The following is a 19,209-nucleotide window of genomic DNA, read 5'->3' on the forward strand; positions in this document are numbered from 1 at the left end:
AAAAAAGAAGAAGCAAGAATTCAGTCCCCAGTAAAATTTGAGTTAAATGTTTACATCCATAATTCAGTCTACGCAAAAGTCCTGATCTATCACGAGCCGGGAACTCCAAGAGTAGTACTTCTGTAAAGTCACTGGAAAGACAAACAGTCATCCCAGATTACTTTGGTCCTTTCTTCAAGTTGTTCATGTACTCCTTAAAGGTCCTTTCAATGTTGGGCACTTGATAATTCTGCGCTGCATACATGCCAGTGACTGTTCCCAGCAGTACTCCCAGGAAGGCAGATGAACGTAGTCTGGCCACCACATAACCGGCCAAAAAGCCTTTCAAAAATGGCGATCCCAACACTGAACCACCCTACAAGGCAAAACAATATACACAAATGAAGATATTTCATTAAGGGTAAATATATATTCTGCATAGACCACAATCACAATTTAGCTTCCGTTAGTCTGAATGAGTGACCAGTATTCACTTTTATTCATCAGTTGTAATACAACTGCTAACGGAAATGCTTTACATTTACAATGATATACACTCTCCGGTCACTTTATTAGGTATACCCACTCAACTGCTCATGAACACAAATATCCAGTCAGCCAGTCACATGGCAGCAACTCAGTGCATTTAGCCATATAGACGTCGTGAAGACAAGACGCCGAAGTTCAAACAAAGCATCAGGGTAAGGAAGAAAGGTGATTTTAAGTGACTTTGAATGTGGCATGATTGTTGGTGCTAGGTGAGCTTGTCTTGGAGATTAAGTATCGGAATTTCAGAAGCGGGACCACGCCTCTATACACGCTCCTTTCGGTTCTCACCTATTTAGGTTTCCCCAGTCCGACAAGCTGTTTGTTCTCAAAATTATTGTCAGTTTTGTTTTCGGTATTTTGAACTATACTTATCTGTTGTGTCTCTGATGAAAATGTGGGGAATGGATGACTTATTACAGACAAAATCTACCTACAGGTAGACAAAGTATCTCAAACCTTATGTCACAAAGCTCAAATCATGTCAAACTGGTTTCTTGAAAGCCACAATGAGTTCATGCCACTTAAATGTCAGCTGATCTCAATGGAATAGAGCACCTTTGGGACGTGGTGTGACATTTGATCAACAAATCTGATGCTTACATGTCAAGATGGGGGGGGGGGAAGCTGTCAGTAATGTTTCCAGTAGCTTGTTTAATCTGTGCCATAAAGAATGGAGACAGAAAATATCCAACTCGGTAATAGCATCATATACCTTATAAAGTGGCCACCGACTGTATATTCCTACAGCAAGATTAGACAAGGAGAACGTGCTTCAAGGTACTGACCACTTATCTGGGACACTTGTAATAACTTACCTGGGGAATTCCTGCAGATACTTCGTGCTCTACTCGCCTCTGGATCTCATCCAGCTGATTTTTGAGCTGTGTTAGATCTCTTAACTGTTTCAGAGGATCCTGTAATAAAAGCAGTTAATCAAATTCCCATTAGAAATGATATGATAGTTCGAAATTAATCTACCCGAGGACAGGTGTCAGCCTAAACTTGTCTCCAGCGGTTTTACGAAGAGCACATTTGTTTTTTTCCAACAAACTCCACACTTCTGTCGAAGTTATCACAGCTACAAGCGGTAATACTAAAGCCGAACAATTTCATGTAAAAGTGATCCCTACCCTGTTAAAATAAACGCTGTTAACAGAAAAATATATTTTATTGTTCTAGCAGTCGCTAACATACGATGAAGCGCACAACATAAAGCCTGACCACACTCTCACTAACCTTGTCATCCGCCATTTTTGCTCGGTGCGTTAATCGGCATTCGGCTCATAAGTCTGTGCTGCAGCTGTTTGTCCGCTCGATTGGTATAGCCTGGAAATCAATGCTTTGCAATACGTTAGTTATACAAATGGAAATTTGGTGCTGTTGGCAGGCGTATGAGAAAGTACGGTTAGAAAAAGTTTGGAGTTTCCCTTCCATATCGCTGTCGTGCAAAGTTATGAAAATCATTGTCAGGATGCACGTCATTTAAACTTTTCAAATGCATTTCTTTGGCTTTGGGATTTATGGGGAATATTTAATTTTTAAATGCGTCCGATTTATGTATCCCACTCAAAGCCACTCTCTACCCTGTTATTCTACTGTAGCCCCTCTAGAGGCATTTAACCGGAAAACAATTGCGCTTGCTTGTGTCCACAAGCACTACTCCGTAGGACGCACACTGCACTTTCACGTGGCAAAAACGTCTTACGTGATTGGTTTAATGTATACATTCTGGCATGTGATTGGTTAATGACAATGGCAACAAACCGCCATCTTTTTTCATGAGACGACTAGCAACGAGGCTACTTTACACCTTTACTAGCGTCGTGAAATTCTTTATCTAATGTAAAGAACAGGCAACACGTAGCATTACTTAGCATAATAACACAATGCATGGACATTTTCGGCGACTTCTAAACGTTGTTCAGAGTAGTTTGTAGTACCTTGGGCCGTCGTAGGTAAGACTTCAATAAGAAGGCATTTCATTGGATAACTGACTGACCGTGCGGGCAGTATTAACACACGCCATTAAACCTACCTTTAAAACGAGGAAGGAGCGGTGGTTTTTACATGTTTGTTTGGTTTAGTATCTCTCTCCCTGAGCAATGTGGATAAAAGTGCATGGCATTTTTGCAGCGATATATTCAAATAATAACCTTTAGTCACACTCCAGTACTTTTATTAGTATTATTTTTCATTAGTTATAGCCTTTATGAGCACCTCTGCTTGCCTCTCATCACCCGAGGAAAGGAGGTGAAATAAACTTTATGTCAACAGCACTGCAGTTACTATGTAAAATCACCCTTGTCATACTGTTCAAACATTGTGCCCGCTAATGATTTGTGCCTTAGTTGCATGTTATTGTGTTATTAGGCATAAAATAGCTAAGATGTGCAAACATGGAATTTCATAAAAACAAATTTGCAAGTTGTTTCCAATTTGAGCTTTAGAATTTACTGCATGTGAACGAGATATTGTATTCACTCGTCTAATGTGTGTTTTTGTCTGTTCTTATCGTTTGTGTTTTTATTTACAACTATTTTACTGCTCTCTTGGCAAGTTAACTGCCGAATAAGAGATCTTTATTCTCCCTGAGACTTTTACTTGGTTAAATAAAGCCTAAATGCTTCTATTTTTGGTGCTTCCCTTTTTGAAGTGAAGTGGAGATGGGTACGCTTTGACACAACACCCCTGCAATAAATTCCATCTTCTTGACAGTTCAAACATGGATCCCCTGCTGTGTGTCATTTTTGTCCTAGATCTTTGGAAACATGGACAAAGTGGAGCTTTTTGAGGTTGTTAAAGTGACAGAAGAGGTGGAGAGTGCCTACAGCCAAATGGAGGTGACATCCTTTAAAAAGAGGAAGAGCAAACCTCAAGATGACAGTGTGGAGAAACCTAAGAAGCCTAGGTAACATGAATAAAATGGTTTTCAACCCTTCTCTCATCACTGGCTGAGCTTCAAAGGCATTAAAAATGTCTTAAAAATGTCATGTTCTAATTGTAGACTTGGAATGTGTTGTCTGCCTTAGGTCTGCCTATCTGCTATACTACTTTGATGTTCACCAGATTATGCAACTCGGAGTCTCTAATATGCCACAGTCTGAGATCAACAAGCGTATCAGTGAGAGCTGGAAACGACTCAGCGTAGCTGAGAAAAGCTACTACCTGGAAAAAGCCAAGTTGGAGAAGGAGGGCATAGATACAGTAAGCTGCAGTCTCAACTTTTTTTTTTTAAAATGTAAACAAACCAGCGTATCGGATTAGCTGAGAAGACCATATTATTTAAATCCATTAATCTGTAGATTAAACCTTCTTAAACACTTATGCTAGAATTCAAAACTGGCGCACTTTCACCTGGCAATATGAGTCTGTTACAAATAAATTAGAAAAATACTTAGTTCAATATATGGGAAAAAAGATTTAATTTACATTTAAGACCTTCCTCAATAGTGTTTGACTATCTTTCAAAATATGTATATATTCCTACATAGTGAACAATAGTGTCAGAACGTTGAAAAATGTCTGCAGCCTTCATAAACGCAGGTACATAACCTTACTTTTGCTATATGTGAACATGCAGTCATCCTTTGAAGTATACAAGTCATTTCCAAGGGACGACTTACTATGATCGTAGAATATGATTTTATAAATATAATAGGAGGGCCCCATCACTGCAGCCAATCACATCATGAAAAACAATCACTTTTTATAACTTCTAAACAGTGAGTGATGTTAACATTTTCAGTGAAGATCTGAGAATAAATCTAGCATGTCCACAGATATGCTAGATCTCTTTCTCTTACAAGGATAACAGCTTGTTAAGGCAGTCGTCAACTAATATTTATTAGTTGGCTGGAGTGCCACAAGAGGGCAGCAGCATCAATTCATATTTACCTGGAACATCAAAGTCCCAGGTAAATATGAATTGAATACCTAAACTTTAGCAAATAAATGCATTCCATTATCTTCTTCGTGGGTTCTCTCCGGGTACTCCGGCTTCCTCCCACCGTCCAAAGACATGCAGCTTGTGGGGATAGGTCAATTGAATAATCCAAATTGCCACTAGGTGTGAATGTGCGAGTGAATGTGAGTGTGAATGGTTGTCTGTCCTTGTGTGTTAGCCCTGCGACAGACTGGCGACCTGTCCAGGGTGTACCCTGCCTCTCGCCCTATGACAGCTGGGATAGGCTCCAGCGCCCCCTGCGACCCTGAAAAGGATAAGCGGAAGCCAATGGATGGATGGATGGATATCTTCTTTGAAATATCAGCTATGAATCAACAAAAGAAACCATGTAACCGTGTTTAGCTGGACGTGAAGAGTCAGAATTTGTTACTATGGTAACTGATTCAGATTTTAAATTACTCCTGTTTTCTGAACAAAACATCCAGATTTTCCCTCATCTGAGTTAAAAAGTTCAGTAAAAACTTAACAGTAAAAAGTATTTTTATTATAATAAATACTGTACTAGTAGACACTCTAGTAGTAAATTAATCATTATTCCACAAAGTCAACCTGTCTTTTTAAAAACATTGCCACTGGTAGACAGCTGATTAAAAAGCCCTTCCTCCAGTGAGATTCATTTATTTCCTTTATCATGAATTCTTTTGGCCATAAAAAAATGTCTCGATTGTGCTTTTTCCTCAGTCATCTGTTAGTCTCTCCAAAGATCTGCCAGGCTTCCGCAAAATCCTACCAAGAACCAGTTACTTTGTATTGTCCAAAGGCTGCTCTTCAAGTCTCCAGCCGGGAAGCTCTCAATCAGAGCTCAGCATTGAGTCTACGGAGAATCCACCTGAAAATGGCTTGCCCTCAGTCTCCCTTATTCAGGAACCCCAGTTGACACCTTTAGGGTTGGCTGGTAAGGTTGAACTCTCTGAACACCCCATTGTTGTTGATGAAATAACAGGGGAAACAGCAGTAGTGTCACCTGCCCTCCAAGGAATTCCACCCACCTCTTCCTCCTCCTCTGTCTCACCGAAAGCAACAGCTTCTGGAGACTCCAGTGTCTCACAGAGCTCTGGTGACTGTATGGCAAATCGGGTCATACTGAAAGGAAATGAGGCAAAAGCTGGCAGTAGTAGTTACAGTGCATCGATGGTGCAGCAAACACAGGGGGAAACCACACAGGTGGTGGCCATCATACCCACCCAGGTACAACCTAAATGTCCTCCATCTTCTGCCAGGTTGTAGACTGATATTCATTAACTTATATAATCACCTAATTTTAATAACAGCACATGTATTTTGCTTACTTCTTGCCTTACCCTAGAACCTACTGGAGCCCAAGTCTTTGGCAACTGTGAGCTCTGTGGGCCCGGTGGTGATGGTCCCTGTTAGAGCAAGCATAGAGCAAAGTGTCAAACCTTCATATAAAATGGTAAGCATGCATATTAGTCAAATAAAGAAAAATCTTGTATCTGGAAGAGTACACATTTAATTTTTAGGACTTGAAAGACCTGAAGTTACATATTTTCTTCTTCTCATCAGTCTGTGAAGACATACACTCGGAGAGGTCGAGGGAGGTGTCTGAATCCTGGCTGTTCATTTGTCTACGTTACCCGCCACAAGCCACCAACATGCCCCGAGTGTGGGAGCCACTTGGGTGGTAAATGGATACCCGCTGTAAGTGTTAATGAAACCTAAGAAAAAAATATTCACTGTTTACTTGTGATTCTAATCAGTTTTGGCTGCCATTTTCTTAATAGGCAAAAAAGTCACACGAGAAGCAAGCTGCTTCAAGGCAAAAAGCTAAAAAAAAAGCTAATAAAAGCTGTCAAACCACACAACCAACAACTCAGAAGGCAGGTGCTGCTGTCAGCAAAATAAATACTACTGGAGTCAACAAAGAAGGACAAGTTGTGAGGCGCGCCAGAAAGCAGCCTGTTCGTTCAGCTGGATTGCCACAAGAGGGCAGCAGCACCAAACAACCGGCTCAAACAAGGTGCGTGTCATTTCTGCAGATTATTACTGTCTGAGAGTTCACAAGGCCATTAAATCAGATATTAAGTGTGTTCGTTCTTTTAAAGAAGCAAGTTGATTACATCAGCGGTCCCCAACCTTTTTTGCGCCATGGACCGGTTTATGCCCGACAATATTTTCACGGGCCGGCCTTTAAGGTGTCGTGGAAAAATACAACAAAATAAAACTAGTACCGGTACCGAAAAAAGAAGACTTATTCATAACACATGTGAAAAGACGCAGGAAAACCGAGTTAACGATAAAAACTATAACAAAATAACGCTGAAAAACGATAAAAACCCTGAAAACCATACATTTCACACTGAGCCTCAACTCTCGCGGCCCGGTACCAAACGACTTATGGGCCGGTACCGGTCCGAGGCCCGGGGGTTGGGGACCGCTGGATTATGGCTTTTATGCTTTAGCTGCAGAAGGCATGCAGTATGAAAAGTACAATGCAAAAGTCTCAAGATTGCTTCTTGTAGTCTGTCATTTATATTTACATTTTTCTTCAATACTTTCTTTTAATGTTCAAAGTCATTTTGAGTATTAATTCTCAGGGCTTTCTGAAGGACTATCAACATTTTTCGTTAACTCATTTTAATCTCGTACTTGAATTTTTTTTAATATTTGTTAAGCCATGTAACAATAATATCAGAATAACTGAAGCATAAAAAGGCACTAAAATCAATGGCATGTACCTGTATTTGTAGATTTGTATCTGTATGCCCGTATTTGTCATTTTCCTACCAAATGTCAAGAAATTTGAGGTGGCTCAATGCTTTTTCACAGCACTGTATGTGCATTAGTGGATTTGTTTATTTTTAAAAATGCACACTTATCTTGTTTTTTCTCTTTTAACTTACTGTACCTTCCTTAATAACAAGAACTGCCAAAAATGTGTGGAAAAAAGGGCCATTTTGAAAATGTGGATGAAGTTGAATTATACTCATTTCCTCTTTGTGCTGTTAAAACAGCTGCCTGCTGCCCTCTGTGTTTTGACACTAGACTGTATCTGACTTGACATACTTACTCTTTTATTTCTAGACAAGTGAAAGACAATCCTAAAAGTGCCTCAATCCAAGGCCAGGAAAAGAGCAGTACCACTGTGCAGAAGAGGCCTGTGAGGCCCATCCTTCCTGCCTGCTACAACACAGGTGAAATGAAACAGAGCCAGCAGTAATGTTTTGGTGCATGTGCTTAATTGGGCTCTTACAGCGTCAACATATGTGTTTGTGTTTTAGGTCGTGCTGTGTTTCAGATCATAACTGTTCCACCTGACAAAGAGAAATGTCAGTATTCACACAACAATAATTCACCGAATGGTAATGATCATTTGACTGTATTTCTAATTATTCTTCATTCTGTGCAATTTCCACATTTGTGGCTTCTGTCTGGTTTTATTACATGTCTGCTCTGTACTTGTTCTTGACACATGCAGACCAATTTTATCATGAAGTGTCTCGATGTGACTGTATTTTCTGAGGTTTTAGCTCTCAGTTGATCTGGTTCTTTTTTAACCACAGTGCCACCAGAGAGTTTCTCAGGTCTCAAACCCAGCACTTTAAAGCAGCTCGGCCACGCTGTCCCAACAACCACAGCTAACCAGGTTAACACATACATATGGTTACACACACAGAGAAAAACCTCACACAGAACTGCAAAACAGCAGAGTTAATTCTTCTTTCTAACTGTCTGCATGCATTTGCATAGGATTTTCCGGGCGCAGCTGACAGAGGCCAGCCCACGTCTTCTCTGACTGACAGGAGAGTAAATATCCTGTCAGTTGTGCCTTTCAAACAGCAAACAGTTTCCAGTTTTGTGAGTATCTTCTTTGCAGTTTATTTTGCTGTAATTGTGTACAAACCTGTACTTTTGTCCCTCTATATTGCTTGTTTGTTGATATTTAGGTAATTTACTTCTTTATTCTTTAAGGATTTGGGACTGTCCACAGCACGAGGCAGGGGTCGGTGTAAGAACCCATCTTGCGACTATATTTATAAGAACAGGCACAAACCTGCAGTGTGCCCGAAATGTGGCTGCGAGCTGACCCAGAAGAATGCCAAGGCAACAAAGGTACACAAAACCTTCCTTCCTCCAATTTTTCTCCAAAGTGCAGGTGCTGTAAGGTGCTGTTACAGCTGTAACACTTTCGTTTACTTGTCTTCACTATAATTATTGCAGAAACCTTTAGCAACTTCTGAACACAAATGTATTAAATGCTTTACTTTTACTTTAAAACCAACATTTTTGTATTTTTCAATACGGATCCATTTGTCTCCATTGATTTCTTAATTTCCCCTTTTCAGTCTGAGACTCTGCTGTGTCCATACAATCCCCTTAGTCCTGCCCAAAAAGACATCCAGCGTCAAAATACGGTGCAGCTGCTGCGCAGCTCTTTGCAGATTCCTGAGAATGAGGCTGAGCTTCAGGAAACATTAACCCTCATCCAGGAGCTCAACACTTTCCAGGTTGTCTTTGTTCAAGTGGCTGATCAGGAGCAGGAAAACAGCGCCGAGGCAGAGACCATGCTTCAGTCTAGGTGGCCTCAGTACTACGAGTCAGCAGCTACTCACTGTGGCCTGTGTAACTACCCTCTCTTCAAAGGTGATCAGAGGTAAGAAGATGCATGACAAGATTAGTTTTAATATCTTTAGTATTCTCCCACCTTGATTATTGTGGTTCACTTTTCACGTGTGTCTCCCAGTCCTCCATATCTAACCCCCAGTTACAGCAGGACAGCAGCAAGGCTGCTTACAAAAACTAGTCAGCAGTCACATATTACACCTATTCTCTGATTCCTTCACTGGCTTTCAGTGAATTTGAGAATCCACTTTAAAATTCTGACCTCTGCTTAAATAGCAGAGCTTCTGAAACCTCGTCACTGCAGCCGGCCTCTCCGATCCTTAAACCAGGGTTTTAAAAATAGAGGTGATTGTGCATTTGAGGTTGTTGCACCTAAACTGTGGATTAGCCTTCCACACTCATCAGGTCAACTTCACTGTTACTGGTTTTAACTGCTGAAAAGTCATTTTTATAGGTTAGCTTTCCCTTAATATTTTCCCCCTTGACTTTGACCGTAATTTGCAACTATTTGCTTGTATGTTGGAATGAGTGTCTGACCGTATATGGTTGATTTTGTTTCTGTGTGGTTATCATCACTCTGTGGCTTTTATTCAAACTGTTAAGCACTTTGTAACTCTGTGTTTTGAAAAATGCTAAAAAAGTTATTATTGTAATATCTGGTATCTTACATTATCTGTATCTGTACATTTTAGCACTGTTGCAGGACAGGAGAACTGCTGGCTGCTCACTGAAACTCTAATGCAGACAGTCTCTCTGCAGCTCAAGGTTTGTCTCAATGTTCAGTGTCTGGCCTTGCACAGCTTCACTGACCTTCATCCAGGTAAGCAGAGCCAATTGAAGGTATATTGCACATATAATTATGGGATTTGTTTGAATTAAATAAAGATTCTTCAGGAGACTGGCTACCTTTTGTCTGCAGAAGCTCTCAGTAGGCACAAGCTGGCACATATGTAGTAATGACCAGAAATTTACATTCAGTTATCATAGGCATGAATGCCATGGTAATTTTAATTATTTATTTGAACTGTTCTTTTTCAAAGAAGTATTGGTTCTGAATTTATTCTGGATTTTCTCTAATCCAGACAGGGTCAAAAACATACACAGACTCATCTAAATCTTTCAATAAGTGGTGCTGAGGTTCTACTGTGTTTTTTAACGTGATGAGGCCAAAGCCTATTAAATTCTCGCTGGTGATCCCAAACAACATCAAAACTGGTTTTGAAAGGATAAAACAAGCTGACATTAGACTTCTGGAATGGTCTTCCTAAAGCCCCAGCTTAAACGTTTTTAAAAATGAATGAACTAACCTTATGCTTAAAATGCATAAAACCTTTGACTCTATGTGGATTAGAGAAAATTTTAAATAAATTCAATCCTATGCACCAGTTCTTGTTTTCTAAAGTTGTTAAAGATGTATGCTTCACAATCATTACACCCTGAAAAACAGCTAAAAAATCAACAATACCCCAAAATACCACGACATTTATGCTGTATGTAAACTTCTGACAACATCTGTACATTTATAGGCCCATGCTCCCAATTTGACTTATCCAGTTTTTAGTACACTGTGCTTCTGTGATCCACTGGACAGAAAAGAAGTTGGCAAAGTCTTCAGTCGTGATGGAAATTCCAGTGTTACCAAAACAGCAATGCTATTATGAGTAACGGTGGTTCTGTGAGACCAAAACAGTAAAACTAAGAAGGGTGCTGCAATTCTGTTTGCTTAAAATGTTAGAAAAGACAGCAGTCCACTACTTTTAGCCTTGCTACTCATCAGTCGCTCCTTTTTCAAAAAAGAAATTGGTGCTTGTTCAAATGTTAACTCCATCAGTACCTGCCCTGGGATAGCTCTTCTTCAAAAAGTGCCCTTAAAGGTCAGCTTCTGCAGTAAAATGTTGCATTTACCAGTTGCAGTAATTATTTCACTGATTGGTTAAAAGCCTAGCATATAAGACTCCAGTGAATGCAAATCTATCAGTATTTTCAAAAACTGTTGTCATCGTCTTTCAACTCCATACTAACCTTTAATAATATAAGGACAGGTTAACGTTTCAACCTGCCTCAATATGGTCAAAGTATCAGATGGGGTTGTTGATGATGTTGATGACTTTTGGCTGACCATGGAGAAACAATATTTTCCTTGTGTATTCATACCAAAAGCATTGAGTGGATATAAACAGCTCTTACTGAGGAAGCTTTTTTATAAGGTGTGGTTTAGCCTGTAGCCATATTCTCTGGCGTCGAGTGGATGAACATTATTGCTAAGGATTGTCTTATTGCATTGGAGTCACACTGGGTTAAATATGTACACTTGGGTTTTAAGGGGTATTTATTATTTTCTTCTTTTTTTTGGGTTGTATGGAAGCCCCAAACGCAATTTCATTGTTCTTGACAATGACAATAAATAAATAAATACTAATACTAATAAATACTAAATGAATCTTTCTTTATTCTAACAGGTCTGTTCAACATTGGGAACAGACTGCTGGTGAGCATTGACCTCTTTCTGAAGATCAGGGCCAGCATCAAACTAGGCCAGTCACCCTATCAGGCAGCCAAGACTATAGTGGACCACGTCCCCAGTCATCCTGGTAAAATCCTCTATTACACTCAGCATTTATTGCTTCTACTTTGTAAGGGTCTACATTTTTAAAAATGGCTTTGACAGTCTGTTTTCTCCTTTGGTTTTGGCCCCCAGTCCATTCTCTTAATCCAGATGAATCATCTCAAATTCAAGAGCTTCTCCTGAGTGGCTACTGGGCCTTTGAGTGCCTCACCATCCGAGATTACAACGATATGATCTGTGGCATTTGCGGCGTTGCTCCAAAGATAGAAATTGCACAGAGACACACAAACAATGTCCTGGAGCTCAAGAATGTAGAAGTGAGAGTTTGGTGATAACAACTGTAATTAATGCCACATAACTTTTGTTTTGGCAATGGCTGCTTTGTTTAGATATGTGTTTGACTGTGTGCTCTTTTGTTGTGTCCTCTTGTGACCTTTCTGCAGTTTACCTGGCCTGAGTTTTCAGTGTCAGATGAGGTACATGTGGATGACTTCTGGCTGACCATGGAGAGTGAGGCTATTGAGCAAGCAGCTTTCCCCACAGACATCCCTATCACACGGGTAGATGCTTCCATAATTGCTCCCTTCATTCCACCTTTGATGAGGAGCCCCACTGTTATCAACACAGAGAAGGACAAGGTCTTGCCACACCCTGAGCAGTCCTCGGGTATGTTCTTCCTGTAAATTACTGCTGATTTTAATCTCCACATGCATAAATCATTTTTATTAAGGGGTGTCCGATGTTCCAGTGATTAAATTCTAGTGCAATAAGTACTATATTCAAGCAAATATAATGGAGATTTTTAAGGCTAAAAGAACATAAATACGTAATAGTGTTTAAAAAAAACAGTTTTGTAGTAAACACTAGGGGTGCAACGATATTCGTATCGATATTGAACCGTTCGATACAGTGCTTTCGGTTCGGTACGCATATGTATCGAACAATACAATTTTTTTCAATTTTTTTTTTTCAATTTTTTTTTTTTTTTTTTTTTTTTTTTGTGTCCCGTTTGGATCTATAGCCATCAGAATTGTTGTCTTGAGGCCAAGAAAGATGCCAAGAGGATTTATTTTAAGTGGATCATCATATTGGTCCATTTGATTGACCTTTATTATAATTATGAATTTATTTTATTTTCAGTTGCAAACAGGACAGACATGACTGTGGGATAGGACAGGGGGAAAGAATGAAAGAAAGAGGGGGAGAGAAAGAAAGAAAACCAAAGGGGAGAAAAAAAAAGAAGAATACAAAATTTGTAATTTATTTTATCAACTTTCCTTCTGACGATGCTGTCTGTGTTGAGCGCTCAGTGAATCTGCATTTGACTACTCCGCCTAGGCTCGAGAGTGCAGCCTAGGCGGAGTAGTCGAACGCAGATTCACTGAGCACTCAACACAGACAGGATGGTCAGAAGGAAGAGCGCAGGGCAAGCTAGCGAGACAGAAGTGGACCTCCCCACCCTCATTCAGATCTGGCGTTTGGAATTATTTTGGTTTTCATGTGACGTATGACCCTGAAGGTAAGCGAGTCATGGACTAAAGTAAAACAGTATGTTGGATGTGCCATGCAATGCTCAATTACATGGGTGGGAGCTAGTGTGTTAGCGCAGTTAGCTCGTTAACGTGTTGGCCGTCTAGCCCCTCTGTATAGGGTAGCTCCGGAGATTTGCCGTGTTGTGGCGTTAAGGTTATTTCAACGAGATTAACCTGAAAGCACTAGTGGGAACACAACGAATATGACTGCACATTTACACCGACATCATCCTAGTGCAAAGACAAAAACAAGCATGCATGCTACAAACTTTAGCCGAGTCATTTAGACAGCTGTTAGCACAGGATTCTCCTTATGGAGACCTGATATGTTTAATATGCTGCTGAGAATATAGCCCAGAAGAAACGGATAGTATAGCTTTTATTTTGGAAAGAGCCATTTCTCTGTAATAAACTCTCTTTTCCAAAGATGAGTGATTCCTCAATCAGATACAGGGCTTGCAATATCGCTAGCCCGACGTCCCGGAGCTATCTCTCCCCTGCCTGTCGGGCTATTGTAGGAAGGAAAAATATATGTCAATGCTTTTGCATTCTTTCAGAAATGTAGCTGGGTAATTATGTCATTGGGTGAGCCACTGTCAATATGTGACATATTGAAATCGTGTTTGAATTTGCGCTTGTTTTTTTGCTTTCACTTTGCAATCGTGCGAACTGTGTATAGAGAGCGACAGCACTGATCTGTGAGTGATGATAATTTGTGCACCAATTCCTCTGACATCGTCTTATTAATTGTTAGCTTACTATGCAAACATGACAAGTGAAATCTCCCGCAGCTTAAACATGTGAGAGGTTGATCGCGCAGAGAATCGCTGAGCTTATGTGAGTGCGGCAGGATATATATTTCACTACGATGACCTGGATGATTGAGAACCTTCACAGACAGATATATATTTTAGTTCTGCTGAGCCAAATAAGACAGGTCAGGGTGAAGAAGTGACAGCCAAAGAAAAGCTTACCACAAAACGGAGAAGTTATGACAAATCAGACTATAAGGCAAAAAGAAAGTGCAGCTTTATGGTTTCATGGACAAAAGAATTTCTGTGGCTGCAATATGACGAGCTAAAAAACAACACGCACAAGGGTTAGGGTTAAATTTAAAAACTGTACTTTTGTGTTAAAATATATATTTATAATTTTAATAAATGACAAATTAAAAAGGCATGAAAATTTTTTTGTATCGAAAAAATATCGAACCGTGACACCAAAGTATCGAACCGAACCGTGAATTTTGTGTATCGTTGCACCCCTAGTAAACACATCTCACATGACCATTCATGTGCACTGTATGTGCGTAAGATGCTGTAAACAGGAAACGGAGGATTAAAAACATACTAAAAGTGAGATCAAGGATTTCTTTACTCGGACTGCCGATAACATGGAAATGTTACAGAACCACAGGAGCGGCGGGAGAACATAGATTAGGGGATTGTTGCACCAATATGGTGATTTAGTAACGGGTATTAGATCGGTATCCACTGCTAGAAGAAGTCATTGCAATGAAAAAGCAAAACTATGAAATCTCACAGGTAGCCTAGCCATAATATTTGAGCTTAATATACCCTCACTGGCCACTTTATTAGATATACTGGTTCAACAGGTCATTAATACATGTGTAAACCAATCATCTGACAGCAACTCGATGCATTTAAGCATGTAGACGTGGCCAAGACAACCTGCTGAAGATCAAACACATCATTAGAATTATGATTTAAATGACTTTGACTGGGGCATTGTTGCCACGTGGGGTGGTAATTTGCAAACTGCTAATGTACTGGAATTTTCCTAAACAACAGCATCTCACAGAGATGGTTTACAGAGAATAATTTGAAGAAGAGGAAAAATCCATCATCATCATCAGCATCTTGCCGCACAGCAAGAAGGTGCTGTTCAATTCCACCATCAGGCTGGGGTCTTTCTGTGTGAAGTTTGCAGGTTCTCCCCGTGTTTGCGTGGGTTCCCTCCGGGTACTCCGGCTTCCTCCCACAGTCCAAAGACATGCAGTTAGTGGGGATAGGTTAATTGGTTAATCCAAATTGCCCATAGGTGTGAATGCAGGAGTGAATGTGAGCAGATGGGCCACTTTAGTAGGAGAGCACATGGTTTTCACGCCTGTTAGTTAACAACAGGAAACCAAGGCTACAATAAGACCACAGAAGACTGGTCTGAGGAGTCTGGACTTTTGCTGCCACGTTTAGATTTTAGGGTGAGAATCTGGCATAAACAACATGGAAGCATGGATCCATCCAGTGTACCCATCTTCTAATGTATAATACACCATGTCACAAAGCTCAAATCATCTTAAACATCTTTATTGAACATGACAGTGAGTTCACTGCACTCAAATGGCCTTAGCAGTAAAAAATCTCGTTGTGATAGAGCACCTCTGGGATGTGGTTGAACCGGAGAGTCACATCATTCATGTCAGTATGGACTAAAATCCCTGAGGAATGTTTCCAGCACTTGGTTGTATCTGTCACCATTTGGACAATAAAGTGCAACCCAGTACTAGGAAAATGTATCTAATAATGTTACTAGTGACTTTAAGATGATGGAGTAGGGATGTAGCCATTTTTTAAGACAGCATTGTTCATCATGTGCTTCAGGAGATCCATCAGTTTTGGTACGCCTCATTCACGACAGTCAGCTGAGACTCGACAAGATTGAAGATCACACTGAGGACGAGTTGAGAAAAGTCCTGGACTGCTGTGGGGCAAACATCGCCCCAGGTTCCACTAAGGTACGTGTGTGTGTGTGTGTGTCACTTTTTTCCTACTAAATAACTGGAACTGGAACTAAATTTACTACTTATGAAGCAAAATCTTCAAAAATCTGTTTTCTTGATCATTAATTTGCTTTGTTAATTCGTTCATTTTCTCATATTTGTGTGAGAGTTTGTAATAATAAAACCCTGCTTTCTGTCTCCATTTGAATGAATTAGAATGAGCTGCTGGCCTCTCTGATCTCCTTATACGCAGTCGTTCATAGCGGCCTCTCCACTGCCACACAACCCCCTGCACACCTCACTGCTGGCAAGCTGTCCAAAGTCTGCCCCCACAAGGTAAAAACAGCAGCCAGATGTTATCCAGATGTGTCAAAACAAATGAATTAAATGGATCAACTTGTATCACATGCATCCATCTGCAAGTGTCATTTGGCGCAAACACACCAAAGTATTTTAAAGAAGTAACAAACAAAAGTGATTTTACACACTTTAAAAAGTATAATTGTTTTCTCTGTGATGCCTGTGCCCAGGTCATGTGCGCGTCTAAGTACTTGGTGAAAGGAGAGACGGCTCGTGACCATGTTGATCTGCTGCTGTCATCTCGCTACTGGCCTCCAGTCTATGTTTGTGACAGTGCTCGTCAGGTGGCCCTTTGCACTGACCTGCAGTACCCACAGCTGGCGAAACAAATGTGGGGCAGAAATCAAGGCTGCTTCTCTGACCCTTTTGAAAAACCAGTGGTGTGTGATTCCAGTGTTTAGTGTGATCGAAATAAGCTGTTATTATAGTAGTTTGCATTCAAAAGTTACGAGGTAAACACTCTGTGTGGTGCCTTCCTCAGACAAACTGTCCTTTGTCTTCTTTAGCTCGTGTCATGTCCGGAGCTCCAGGACCAGCTGTACAGTGCTGACCTGTCCTCCGGAGCAGAGAACCAGCAGGTCCACCCCATCACCAAGTCCTCTTCCTGCTGGCTGGTTCATCCTCCACAGGAAACCCAGAAGCCTGCTGCTCCAGAACATCATTCTATGGTCGTCTGCAAAGACCTCGAGCCCTATGTTAGCCTGGTAGCTGAGATAGAGATGGAGAAGGGCGAGGAAGATGACAAGAGTGCTCCGGATAAAGAACAGTCAGATACACTGAAGAGTGACTCCACAGAAAGTTCTTCTAGCGTTCCTTCTGTGAGCCGTGCGCTGAAACAACCTATTGTTTTCAACAACACTGCTTATTATTACCTGTACAACCGTCTGGTGGATTTTCTCACCAGCAGAGACATCGTGAGCCAGCAGATCAGTCAAGTTGTAAAGGCCTGCCAGCCTGGAGAGGTCGTGATCAGGGATTCTCTGTACCGACTGGGAGTGGCGCAGATAAAAACGGATGGCGAGGAAGATGAAGGAAGTGGGGTGGAGGGACAGGCACAGGAGGAAGTAATAGAGACGTTTGAGGTTGTTCTGGATGAATAAGCTAATTTGGCTTAGAAAGCGAGATATGTGAGCAAGCAGGCAGGGAGGTGGACTGAATGTATAATGGCTGCAAAAATTTAGAAACATGCAAGTTCTACTAGTGATTGTAGTGATTGTAGGGTTAACCCTGACAATAGTAGTATTTTTAAGATGGTGATCTTGTATCAAGTTGTTGAAACAGTTTTAGAGATGTTTAAGTGTGAGAACAAGTAGATCAGATTGATGGTAATGAAATGTCAAAGCTGTCCTTCTCAGTTGACTAAATGAATGTAACCTATGTATATATATGTTTTTTTAGCAACAGGAAATAAAGATTGAAAAAAGAACAGAACATATATGTAATGTATGTAAGTAACCTTGAGTCCTGCTCGTAAATGAGTGCTTTCCTCTGACTGAAAGAATGTAAGCAGGGTTTTATTCACTCAGCTACGACTTCAAACATGAAAGTAAATATTTAGCTTTGAATTATTTGGTATATTTATAACCCTTTGGCGTTCCTGCTTTACATTTTTACACTCTTACCTCTCAACTGCCACCCGCTGCCTTTTGGACTGATGTTTATTTTGGGAAGCGATTATAAAATGTTAATTGTAATATATGATAATGTGGTGATAGACCCTTGTTGGTAGTTTTTGCTTTAATTTGTGCCACACTGAATGAGTTGGGTTGACTCAAGTGAAGTAGCCAACCTTTAAAGAAACAGCTGCATAAAAGATATGTAATATATCTGTCTATGTGAAGTATTCGTGTTTTTTTTTTTTTCATTTTTTCTGGTGTTGATAAAGATAACGTAGACTTTGCCTGGCAGTTAAAATGAACAATGGATGAACAGAATCTCTATGGAAGTATTGGGGCTGCAGAGTTGTTAGTAGGGACACCTGTTGATCAAGTGGCACCGAAGCAGCCGTGTATAGTGGTAATATGCAAAAGTAGTCTGTAAATTAAACTGCTTCTGTCACAAATAAATATAAAGAAATTAATGGCTTTGCAGCTTTATTTAAATGTATAAATAACATGTGTATAAACTGATAAACTTAGACTTGACAACAGGAAATCTGAAACTTTGTAACGGTTTAATGTCTGCTACTGTAAATCTGTTGTCTGTGAAGTTTCCTTACTCAGTTCTACATCAAAGCCACCCACAAGCAACACTGACATTCAGAATTACAAGAAGTCATCACATGAAAGAGGCTGCAAACATCAGGATGGTTTTTGAAGTCCCACAAAGGTAAAAGAAGTGAAACAGCTCCAGGATACAGTTTCTGACATCATTCATTGCTTGAGGAAATGAAGAGAGGTTTACAAGTAAGCAAATTACTAATTATGTTATTAATTCAGTCAATGTTGGGTGTACTTTGGGGATTAATGAATTAATATATAATTATGATTAATTAATATATAATTAGATGATTAGAATAGAATAGATGTGAAGGGAAAAAAAGCAAGTTTCTGTTGTTTTTTTGCAACACTGGATTTTTAATCAAATATTAAGTAAACAATTAGACGGCAAGCATTCAGTGTCGCGCTGACCTAGTAGGTGTGGCTGTTATTCCTCTCTTCCTCCTCCTGCCCACTACCTGTTCGGTGCTGCTGTTTGTGCATGGCCGCTGATTAGACCTTGGGTGCAATCAACAACCAAGCACGGCCTGGTGTGCGCCGCCCTGCCAGGTGAGCCACATTAGAGCAATCAAGGGTGGGCGTGCCTAGTAGACCTTAAAATGCATGCAGCAGTCATTTGACCCGTGTGCGACATACTGAGAGGACAGCAAACAAAGTACGATCCACTTTTCCACTGTGAGGAAGACTTTGAACAAGACGGGCTATCGGTAAGCTCTTGA

At 40.4% G+C, this 19,209-nt stretch overlaps 2 protein-coding genes across 5 annotated transcripts; one reads left to right on the plus strand and one right to left on the minus strand.

Annotated features, from left to right (window-relative positions):
• Positions 1-146: 146 nt before the first annotated feature.
• On the minus strand, positions 147-2,124 carry LOC309692010 (SLC35A4 upstream microprotein-like). Its single transcript, XM_082510118.1, has 3 exons — positions 1,765-2,124; positions 1,344-1,442; positions 147-355 (listed from the first exon to the last, which is right to left on the minus strand). Exons 1-3 carry the CDS (start codon positions 1,777-1,779, stop codon positions 158-160), a joined length of 312 nt encoding a protein of 103 aa, XP_082366244.1. The 5' UTR covers positions 1,780-2,124; the 3' UTR covers positions 147-157.
• A 154-nt stretch (positions 2,125-2,278) lies between these two features.
• On the plus strand, positions 2,279-18,351 carry hmgxb3 (HMG box domain containing 3). 4 transcript variants are annotated; one of them, XM_082510061.1, is made up of 22 exons: positions 2,279-2,483; positions 3,182-3,195; positions 3,285-3,436; positions 3,558-3,732; positions 5,174-5,680; positions 5,799-5,906; positions 6,017-6,151; positions 6,235-6,470; positions 7,535-7,644; positions 7,732-7,812; positions 8,014-8,096; positions 8,201-8,308; positions 8,423-8,563; positions 8,797-9,104; positions 9,766-9,893; positions 11,533-11,664; positions 11,772-11,956; positions 12,083-12,305; positions 15,793-15,926; positions 16,128-16,247; positions 16,442-16,651; positions 16,778-18,351. In XM_082510061.1, exons 3-22 carry the CDS (start codon positions 3,297-3,299, stop codon positions 17,369-17,371), a joined length of 3,858 nt encoding a protein of 1,285 aa, XP_082366187.1. In that variant the 5' UTR covers positions 2,279-2,483; positions 3,182-3,195; positions 3,285-3,296; the 3' UTR covers positions 17,372-18,351. The 4 variants fall into 4 exon arrangements, with proteins under 4 accessions (XP_082366187.1, XP_082366186.1, XP_082366185.1 ...); XM_082510059.1 differs by lacking the exons at positions 2,279-2,483; positions 3,182-3,195 and adding an exon at positions 2,499-2,778 and having other exon boundaries at positions 5,174-5,387; positions 5,511-5,680; XM_082510060.1 differs by lacking the exon at positions 3,182-3,195.
• The last annotated feature ends 858 nt before the right edge of the window (positions 18,352-19,209 follow it).

The sequence above is a fragment of the Aulonocara stuartgranti genome, assembly GCF_965226115.1.
Source record: "Aulonocara stuartgranti genome assembly, chromosome: 2".
Lineage (NCBI taxonomy): Eukaryota > Metazoa > Chordata > Actinopteri > Cichliformes > Cichlidae > Aulonocara > Aulonocara stuartgranti.

Excerpts from the sequence above, each read along its gene's own strand:
- LOC309692010 (XM_082510118.1), bottom strand. Across the intron at positions 356-1,343 it reads TATCTGCAGGAATTCCCCAG|GGTGGTTCAGTGTTGGGATC; the intron begins GTAAGTTATTAC and ends TTTGCCTTGTAG.
- hmgxb3 (XM_082510058.1), top strand. The coding sequence starts at position 2,647 with ATGGCATTTTTGCAGCGATATATTCAAATAATAACCTTTAGTCACACT. Across the intron at positions 6,152-6,234 it reads GTGGTAAATGGATACCCGCT|GCAAAAAAGTCACACGAGAA; the intron begins GTAAGTGTTAAT and ends TTTTCTTAATAG. Across the intron at positions 11,665-11,771 it reads CCACGTCCCCAGTCATCCTG|TCCATTCTCTTAATCCAGAT; the intron begins GTAAAATCCTCT and ends TTTGGCCCCCAG.